The sequence below is a fragment of the Platichthys flesus genome, chromosome 4, assembly GCF_949316205.1.
Source record: "Platichthys flesus chromosome 4, fPlaFle2.1, whole genome shotgun sequence".
NCBI classification, from domain to species: Eukaryota; Metazoa; Chordata; class Actinopteri; order Pleuronectiformes; family Pleuronectidae; genus Platichthys; species Platichthys flesus.
This window is the reverse complement of record NC_084948.1, coordinates 13730526-13740518: the sequence shown is the minus strand read 5'-3', so window position 1 is coordinate 13740518 and position 9993 is coordinate 13730526. Positions and strand designations below refer to the sequence as shown.

General features: G+C 42.4%; 2 protein-coding genes across 3 annotated transcripts in view; one reads left to right on the top strand and one right to left on the bottom strand.

Moving 5' to 3' along the window:
- Positions 1-2314: 2314 nt before the first annotated feature.
- bcl7bb (BAF chromatin remodeling complex subunit BCL7B b) lies at positions 2315-4527 on the bottom strand. 2 transcript variants are annotated; one of them, XM_062385227.1, is made up of 6 exons: positions 4347-4527; positions 3771-3846; positions 3560-3650; positions 3319-3477; positions 3099-3253; positions 2315-2966 (listed from the first exon to the last, which is right to left on the bottom strand). In XM_062385227.1, exons 1-6 carry the CDS (start codon positions 4457-4459, stop codon positions 2895-2897), a joined length of 666 nt encoding a protein of 221 aa, XP_062241211.1. In that variant the 5' UTR covers positions 4460-4527; the 3' UTR covers positions 2315-2894. The 2 variants fall into 2 exon arrangements, with proteins under 2 accessions (XP_062241211.1, XP_062241212.1); XM_062385228.1 differs by having other exon boundaries at positions 3099-3202; positions 4347-4522.
- Positions 4528-7151: 2624 nt separating this feature from the next.
- hip1 (huntingtin interacting protein 1) overlaps positions 7152-9993 on the top strand; it is a 44050-nt gene continuing 41208 nt past the window's right edge. Inside the window, exon 1 of the mRNA XM_062385225.1 lies at positions 7152-7479. Coding sequence (XP_062241209.1) covers positions 7363-7479 — 117 coding nt within the window. The 5' untranslated portion in view covers positions 7152-7362. The remainder of the gene's footprint in view (positions 7480-9993) is intronic.

Genomic DNA, 9993 nt, shown 5'->3' with positions numbered 1-9993 from the left:
AATGTGCAAGATCACTCTTACTTTCTCATGTTTTTATAGTTAATATTAATATAGTGTGCAATATTATTCATTATTATGTGCTATTATTGCGATTTTTTCCCCCTCAATTAAATGCACTGTATTACCTCAATTAACATTTACATTTTCATATAAACAACGTGCACTATATGACAGTTACCTTATCATGGACTATACTTACAATATTACTTTTATCACTATCCAATACCACATCCATCATTATAATGTACTGTATCATATTAATATCCTGTGCAATATTACACTCACTATCCTGTTATATGTTACTTCTCATATGTCATCTTATACTACTTTTCTATTTTTGTCTAATTTCTTGTTTATTCATATATTTGTGTGGCTTATTTTACTTGTATTGTAAAATTTAGAACTAGTCCCATCTTAATCCTCATTACACTTAATTGTTATACTTATTTTTCGTAGTACTATAGTGTTCTTTGGAGTTGTAACTTTGGAGCAAGATCTGGCAGAAGAATTCCGTTCGGATTAATTCAATATTTTAATCCTATCTTATCGTATGTGCTTGGCTTTTTTGGTGAACAGTTTCCTGTTATGCCTATAGAGTGCAGCAGCAGTAAGGAAAGGTTGTGTATACAAGTCCTGGATGCCTGGCAGGTCATGAGGGGTGTGGATGAGGGTTTATTAAACCTGCAGTTAGGTTCAACACATATAGTCCAATGGTCGACTCTCCATGGTGCTGGGGGATGGTTTCATCTTGCTGGTGCTGTCTTGGAGACCCTTTTACACTGAGAACCTGTTTTCATCTTTACTCTGACCCCCTTTGTCAGTATATTCTGGCCTTTACAGAGTCCTGTCCCCCTATCGATATCTTCAGAATCAGAATCAGAAGTATTTTATTGCCAAGTAGGTTTAAACCTACAAGGAATTTGCTCTGGTTATTGGTGCTTACAATGAACATAGAAACATAAAACGCAATAAATACAACATACATAGGAAAAGCAATAAAAAAATAGAAAACCAGTATATATTTACTCACTGTTTACTTCTTATTTACTCACTTTTTTCCCATATTTTACAAAGTAGCATTTATTTTGAAATAAACATTTCTGAATAAAAATATATGAAAGATAAAAGATATAAAAAGTGAAGTTAAAAGTGAAATGCAAAATGCAAAACAGTAAACAGTGTCCGATTGCAATATGCAATGTAATATAGTATAATATAATATGAGATAATGTGTTAATTTATTAATTTAACACGTCCTTGAGGTGTGGGGGTGGAATAAAAGTCTGAGTCAGGTGGGGGTCCCGGGCCTTGTTGATGAGGCCAACGGCAGCCGGGAAGAAGCTGGTCTTGTGGCAGGCAGTTTTGGTCCTGATGGTCCGCAGCCTCCTGCCCGAGGGAAGAACCTCAAAGAGTTTGTGACCCGGTTGGGAAGGATCAGCCACAATCTTGCCTGCACGCCTCAGGGACCTAGAGGAAAACAGGTCCTGTAGAGATAGCAGATTACAGCCGATTACCTTCTCAGCAGAACGGATGATACGCTGCAGCCTCCTTTTGTCGTTAGCGGTGGCAGCAGCGAACCAGATGGTGATGGAGGAGGTGAGGATGGACTCGATGATGCAAGTGTAGAAGTGCACCATCATTGACCCTGGCAGGTTGAATTTCTTCAGCTGCCGCAGGAAGAACATCCTCTGTTGCCCTCTTTTGGTGATGGAGCTGATGTTCAGCTCCCATTTGAGGTCCTGGGAGATGATGGTGATCTCAGGGTGATGGGGGTGGGTGGGGCTGAGTTCATTCTGAAGTCCACAACCATCTCCTCTGTTTGCAGCGTGTTGAGCTCCAGGTTGTTTTGGTCACACCAGGTCACCAGATGGTCAATCTCCTACCTGTAGGCGGACTCGTCCCCATCAGAGATGAGCCCAATGAGGGTGGTGTCATCCGCGAACTTCAGGAGTCTGTCAGAAGACGGACTTTAAACCTTTGAACCTTGGGCTGATGGAGCTGCTTGAGTTTAGTTTAAATCAAGGCCTGTTTTCACCGGACATGGAGGAAGTTTTATTGGCTTATAGACCTCAGCAAAAACTAATGTATGAAGTCAGTGTTCATCCAAGTCTAAAAAACTGTCCTAATTTCACAGGCCTGTAGCTCCTGCTTTGCCTCATTGATCCATCTTTCTGTGTGATTTCCAAACACACTGTCAATGCTTCATCTGTAACTTGACTACACACAAGGTTACCTGGGCCTTCCTTCATTATATACTGTATATATAGTGATTTCCTCAACATTTTACAGTGAATAAATTCTAACCAATGCAGCATCAATGAATTGACATTGAAAGTAGCATTTATTATGGTTTACAAAACACCTTCAGTTATAAACATCGGCAAATTATAATATAAATATTTCAAAAAAGCTTTTATTCTTGCAAGTGATAAGCCAAAAGAGGAGCTGTTTTCAAAAGGACATCATGTTTAATATAATAATGGCACATCTAAACATCCATCTGCGTAAAGCTACGCATTTGAAATATTACCAAAATGGCATATAAATCTCCAAAAGAAAACTAATGCAATAAGATACAGAAACATGCAAAAATAACGGTCAACTGCATAAAGAGTAAATGAGGGAAAGTCTTTTTCCAGACATTCAAAGTTTGAAAATCCTCTCCATTCCTTCAGAAAGCAGCTTAACAAAGCAAAACTTTAACGTTGTTTAAAAGTATGCAAAGACTCTGCAGTAAATAACTTTTAGTAATATGCCGAAAAGAAATGAATAAAATTTGGGTAAAATAAGTCAAGAGAACTTCTGAATAATTTTGAACACGTATCTGACAACAACTGACGACAGGTCTGCACAAAGACTTTGTGTCCACTTGGAGAAAAGGAGTAATGAATGAGCTATCTGAGAACAGTGTTTTCTCCTGTGCAGATCTTCTTTAAAGGAGGTGCCCCTGAATCATCCCGCTCCTCCTGTTCAATAAAAAGGAAACACATTAAACAGGTTAGTTCAATAATTCGCCTGAACATCAGCTTTTCATCACACAACTGTGAAATGATGGAGAATGTTTCGGTCTGCCTTGAACCCTTTTTCAGAAAGTGGACCTGTCTCTCTTGGTTGCTCCGTCTGACAGCCCCCGATGAAAGAAGGTCCTCCTTGGTGAGAGTAGGAGGCCCGTCAGCCAACTCCTGTCCTGGGTGAACCGGCTCTGCAGTCACAAAGATTATATCCTCATTGACGCTTTGACATGGAGGCAGTACTGCAAAAAAACAGGGGTTAACACCCAAGTCTAAGAAGGGATGCTGGGATGAGCTGTCTACATACCGTCCACACTCTCCTGGCCCAGCATTGGTGGCTGGGAGTCCTCAGCTCGGAGGCTGGACGTGTGTGGGGGGCTGACCTGCTGCGAGCTGGAGGTGCTGCTGCTGTTGTCCATCTTGGGCTGGTACACGTCCGACAGAAAGCTCTGGTTGCTGTTTTCATCTGGAGACACAACACCGTTACGTCGTTGTCAGTACACATGCAAGGGCTATGGCGTTTTATCACAACCAACCTCAATCCTCACCGGTAAAATCCAGTAAGGAGTTTGTGTTTTCCAGGACCACGTCTTTCAGTCCCCTCCCCACCTCTCCACCTGTGGATTTGGTGCGATATATCTGACAACAGACACAGCTCAAATGAGACCGGGGCTAAAACACATCTTTACAAGTCTGACATTTCTGAACAGCGACTGAGATGTGATTTGTGCTTCACAATTTTTTTTTTCAGGCCCTCACCTGCTTGGTTTCCGTCACTGGAACCCACTTGAATATGCGTAAGGACGTGTCTCCGACCGTTACCCATTTCTTCTCCCTGGAATTAGCATGAGTTGGACTGATTTTAGAGAGCAGCTGGGTTTAGCTCTAACACCACCTTATCTGCTTTACTAGCATTAATCTGCAACTGACATGTACCGGCTCTGTGCGCGCACACATGCACATACACGCACGCACACACACGACAGCTGATCACATCTCCCATCGTGCTCTCTTATAGCTCCCGTGTGAAAACAACGTTAGAAGGTGTGTGTGTCTGCGTGTGTGAGTGTGTGCTGCTTCGATGAGGGGTGACAGCAGGCTGCACCACGGCGAGAAGCATGTGGGGCTGTAGCCATATTGACAGCTCTCGTCGGAGAGAGGGGGGGAAACTCTGCTAGCCCCGCCTCCTCTGTCAACCGCGGGCACCGATTGGTCGAAAGTGCCGTCCATCATGGAACTTTTGCGACTGAAGTTAGTTGAGCTCACGCAGCAGATAACAGTCCGCGGTCTGATCACACATTTCCCTCCATGTTGCCCTCCGCGCAGCGTACGTACCATTTGCGCACTTTCTCGATGGCGGCCAGCACCTTCTTGATGTCGTCCTTAGCGCGGCTCCGGGTCTCGGCACGGCCTGATCGTCCCGACATCTTGACGCTGTTATGATTCATCTACAGATGCATCTGAAAAACTTCAAGACCAAGCCCCAGTGCTTCGTTACGGCGAGAATCTCGCGAGATTTCTTAATCTCTTTTTTTCCCTCCTCAGTGTGCTCATACTGTACTTTACTGTAACAATGAGGTGTGAGGTCTATTTATTTTGTATTATGTATCTATTCACTTAACTTGAATTATTCATTCATTATCTCAAACACTGTATTTACTTTAACAATGTGGAGTGTATTTATCTTTCTATCATGTATTCATTTATACGGCCTGAACAGTCCCATATGTCAAAATTAACTCAGGGTCATAGCGCCACCTACTGAACAGCGTGAAAATGAGGATTGCATTGCAGTCGCCAACAAAATACTCACCGATTATCAGAGCCCAGCATTAACCCCTTGATACACAAGCTATGCAAACCCTTTCTAAAGCACATCATGGGTAAAATAATGACCCGAATTAATATTCGTTCTTTGCATTATTTTTTGTAGCTTTTTATAGCCTCTTCATGAGATGGACGATGAGCCTTCTATGTCATCCAAGGATCCTTCTTCAGTTAGGAGAGCTGGATTCTAAAACACACCCACAACTCCAGCTTGATCCTGTTTCTACAGGAGTTTAGGTCTAGGTCCTCACCATCAGAGATTTCAGACTCAGAATCAATGAATACATACTGTATGGGTTATATTTTATCCATGTGTGTAAAAGTGATGTAGAAACACAAAATTCAGGTGTGTTTATAAAGAAAGAAAAGAAAAAGGGAAATTATGATTTGTGGTATCAAAAACAAGATATTTGATGAATACTTAGAATTTTTAATAATAAACACATTTATTTAAAAAAATATATACCAAAGAAACACTCATGCATTAAATAATTACACAAGTAATGAATATCGGTAATTTATGACCCAATTTGTGCATCAGAAGGGTATTCATACAAACATGATTGTTTCATTCATTAACGTAATCAAAAGTCAATTGGGGAATACTTAAAATACTGAAGGATGAAATTCATTCACTGCAAGGATACAGAAATAAAATCATTGGCATTTTCTTAAGTCCCAGACCAGTCTTTTCTCTGCTAATATAGTTTATGTGCCACTGCATTTACTAAGGTAACACTTTGTACACTAGATTTCATTTATGGTTCCATGAATGAACAGCAGAGGGCAGACTTGAAGCATGCAGTCTGTACTTGGTTTTGAGAGCCTGTTCATTCTTCACCTTCCACAGAGCTGATGGTATTTACTACTCTGTTGTCAATGAATGGTAATGTTAGGGTTTGTTGGGAACACGGAATACTGTGCATAAAGTGGTTTCTAGATATAACAGCATATTAAATTATGCTTTCTAATAACAAGCATAATTTCAACGTAAACAAAATTATGCATCTCCATATTTTCATCTTTTTGTGTTTCAAAATGCCTCTGCTATTTCATATACAGCAACTGTTCTGAAAAAATGTAAAAATTTTGTGAGATTGAACATGTCTGAATCACCAGGCCCAGCTAAATATTCGTTGACAGTCTTGAGAAGTATTACACAACATGTAACACAAGATTTGACAAAGATATGATGAGACTTTTGATCTACTTCTGAAAATCTAATTCATGACACAGTACTGATGTTGGTGGGTGGATCCTGCAGGAGTAGGCAGCCAATGGCTGCTAGCAGGAGGAGGCCTGGAGAAATACCCAGGTATCAGTGGCAGTCTTCATCCTGAGTATAGAGCTGAACAGGGACCTAAGTCATATCCTCTGAGGAACGTTATGAATGAAAAGCTTCTAATAGAGGTTGTGTGTTTTGTGCAGGAATGCATCATTGGTTTAGAAAATGTGTTAATATACAAATACTGTGAGTTCTGTATTTCCCCCGTGTTACAAATTTGTACAAATTATATTGCTAATAAAGTTGTTTGATCAAAACAACAATTTCCTGTAATATTCAAGTTAAAACTCGCAACGTCAAGAAAAAAAAGGGAACTATGACATTTCCGTTGTGTTTGAGAGTTAATTACTAATAGGTAAGCCTGATTATGACTACAGAGCTAATAGTGACCAACAGAAAGACACACCACAATAGGCAACTAGACTTCAACACATCATCATCCACAAGAACAACAATAATGAAGTGAAGACGAAGGGGGGAAAAGCCTCAATAAGAATATACTGTAGTTTGTAAATATTGTTGAAAGAAAGTTGCTTTCAAGTCTTTAAAACAAAAACAACAAATTGTTCACATCTACCAACTAACCCCAATCATCTGTCTGTTTGTACTCTGAACACTTACCTTGAGAACCATCCATCTCATCCACTTCACTCTTGGGATGTTTATTGTTAATGGCTCAGGGAAGTGAGTAAACATTTAATAAACAGTTTATGAGCGCTCTGTAGCACTTGGGTCTGACCATTTTGTCGATACCTGTCGACAGCAGGTAAAATCGTCATTGCAGATAAACCAGGTAGGATAGAATCGACATTTGCTTTGATCACTCTGCACCGCGGGTTTGTAAAAAGCTCAGCACACAACATTCAGCACACAAAACAATAACAAAAAGCGACAGCCGAAGGAATTCTCTCACAAATCAAACAAACAGCACATTACAAACAGACACTGCACAAGTAATGGGTTTTATTGTGAAAGCGTGAGCCAGTGTTTCCGGTAAGTTTGCCCGACTTTACGCTGGTGCCGCTCAGGCTGCTGCTGTCAGTGACTGGGTGTCGGACGGAGAGGCCGAACGAGCCAGTGATCAGGGCGAAGGGTCCAGCTCAGCATGGACTGTTGCCCGCCATAGATCCTCCAGCGCGCCTTTAGTTTCATTATTGCTCTTTTACAGCCTGCGTTAGAGGTCGTCCTCCCTCCTCTGCTTCTCTCTCGCTGTGGCGTGTTTCTCCGCCTCAGACGACAATGGATCGAGTGAAGAGCTCCATGCAGCAAGTCCCCAACGCCATCCCCAAAGTGATCCGACGGACCGGGGGGGCGAACAGCCTGGAGATGGAGAAGGAGAGCTTCGAGAGGGGGCAGGTATGGATCCAGAGAGGGACATCATTATAATAATCAGTAGTATGGTCATGGGAGAAAGCGTGGGCACGAAGAGGGTCCTGCTGAGGAGGATGATGTCAGAGCTGTTTGCTGCCAGCTCCTAAAACTAAACAGTGCATTGTGAGATTTACACAATCTCTACACGTGTGCGTGTGTGTTTGTGCGTGTTTTATGTACTTTGATTTCCAGGTTTGACGCTTTAATCTGGCTGTGTTGTGCTTGGCTTGTTCCAGATTGTGGGTTATTTCTGAGTGACTTTCTCTCTCATGTGTTTGTGTATTTGTGTGAGTTTCTGTGTTTGTGTGTGTGTGTGTGTGTGTGTGTGTGTGTGTGTGTGTGTGTGCGATCAGCAGACACCAAATGAGTCCAGTGCACAACAAAAGAGCTGTTGAAATGTAGGTCAATGGCCCTTTGAGTTGAGATAACGGTGTTGTTGGGTTATTTGTGCAGTTTAAATCCAGACAGGGAGGCATGCTGGAGCTCCCTGTCAGTGTCTGCTGTCAGGCCCCAAGTCAGTCAGGATGAGGATGGTGATGATGAAGATGATGGTTTAATGAGATATTGGCATTGAGGTACTTTATTTGAAAGCAGAGCAGATGAGGATATGATTCTTATATGTGCATTTATGGCTGCTGGTGAATACTGAATACTGCGTGGAGCTCCAGTCTGACTTCTCCCACTTGAACATATGTATGTAGGCTGCTGTTATGGCTGTGGAGCCTGCTGCTTCCTGCCCTGCCTGGTGGTCCGAGCCTCCTCCCCTCCCCACTGTAGACTATGCACATGCAGGGGAGGGGGGGGGTGAGAAAGTAGGTCAGATGAATCCAGGCAGTCAAACTGCCTCGACATTGCTGCAACATGCTTCTCCCTTTACAGCGGCTGTTAAACTGGATGGTGGGGGTCAACAGCACAGCCCCTAAAAGCACACATCAGGTTTTGGCAACTTTCATACGTGGTCTCATACAGTCCCCTCACCCATGCATCCGTGGAGACCTCTCCCATGCATCCGGGACAGTAGCAGCATGGATTACAGAGGGAGGGAGAGAGAGAGAAAGACACATGCATGTTCTTAATATGTCCCAGGCCAAGCTTGGTCACTAGGTCACTGTCAGGGAACTTACATATAAGTGTGTCGTGTTAAAAATGGTCCCCAGGAAAACAACGTATCACATGGTGATAGCTCCTTCCCATGACATGTCTTTGCATGCAGTTCTCAGATCATGTGCTGTGGCAGTTGAAGTAAAAAAAAAAAAGGAGGAATTTGGCCCACATCTGATTTTTTTTAAGTCTAAGTCTAAATTATCTCAGGTCTTTTAAACTGAGCCAACAACTCACGTTACAGTAGGGGGGGGGGGGATATTCATGCAAGACACAACAAGCCCGACTTTGATTTGAAGTTCGATATCAGCGTTCCAACATGACTGGAGACGTCAGCATGACACATTCATGTTCCCCTGACACTGATGGTGCCAATTTCTCTTCTGTAATCGTGTAATCGTAGGTTTTCTCCTGAGTCTTTAAATCACTGATTTTTCTTGGGGGTTGATTTTTGACAGAATTGTGGCAGACGCTGCAAGGAATCATGAATCTGCCGTCTACTTTACAGGGATCAGTGAGAGATAATCTCATCTGATCCTAAATCTGCTGGGTTAGTGGCTTTCACCTCCTCTACGGAAAAAAAACGACTGTCTGTCGGCATATACTTCTGTGTTTGTCTTAATTTTCTGGTCATCGCCTGTCTTTTTAGCTCAATCCGTTCACAGCCAAGGAATCCCTGCATGATGGAATATATTGTGCAGCGCAGCGGACCCCCTTATGTATTTCCCTTGGGATACTTGTCTACTTAGTTACGTGAAAGAACAACACAAGAGGAATGAACTGGCAGAGTTTATATGTCATGTCTCGCCTCCTGCATACCCTGACCCAGACACAACAACCCCGATACGGACCATCTCCTGCTGCGTTCTTCATACGTGAGCGGGAAAATGAAAGTTTGAAACTGGCTTTGCACTGTAGTCTACATACAGTCTTTCTCATCCTTCCTACATTCAACATGAACCCTGATCTAGTATTCTTCGTCACAGTGTGCAATGCAGACACCAGCGTCTACTCTAAAGTCACAGTTGCGTCAAACAGTGATTCTGGGAAGTGCTGGCCTATCTCTGTGTTGAGTTGGGTAAACAACCAGGGTGTGTTCAAAACCCTCTGTGACATAGTGTCCACACTGGTTTATAAAAAGAATGAACCAGGCAGCCGCACAGCACACAGAGCTGCTTTTAATGACATGTTTAGCCTCATAATAGCAGCTGACTCTTTCATTTAGAGTTTAGCGGGGATCACCATGGCATGTGTTGCTCCTCTATTGTGTTCACAATAGCTTTGAGAAAACCAACAAGCAAATAACAAGTCAGTGCTGAACTCTTCATGTATTATGTGTATTTTATAATCTTTATCTCAAGGCTCCAATATGTCGGAGATGCCAACTCGCTCCTCGAT

Coding starts and splice junctions, on each gene's coding strand:
- bcl7bb (XM_062385227.1), bottom strand. CDS start 4,459: ATGAATCATAACAGCGTCAAGATGTCGGGACGATCAGGCCGTGCCGAG. Junction 3,478..3,559: donor CTCCTTACTGGATTTTACCG/GTGAGGATTGAG, acceptor TTGTGTCTCCAG/ATGAAAACAGCAACCAGAGC. Junction 3,254..3,318: donor GGGCCAGGAGAGTGTGGACG/GTATGTAGACAG, acceptor GTTTTTTTGCAG/TACTGCCTCCATGTCAAAGC.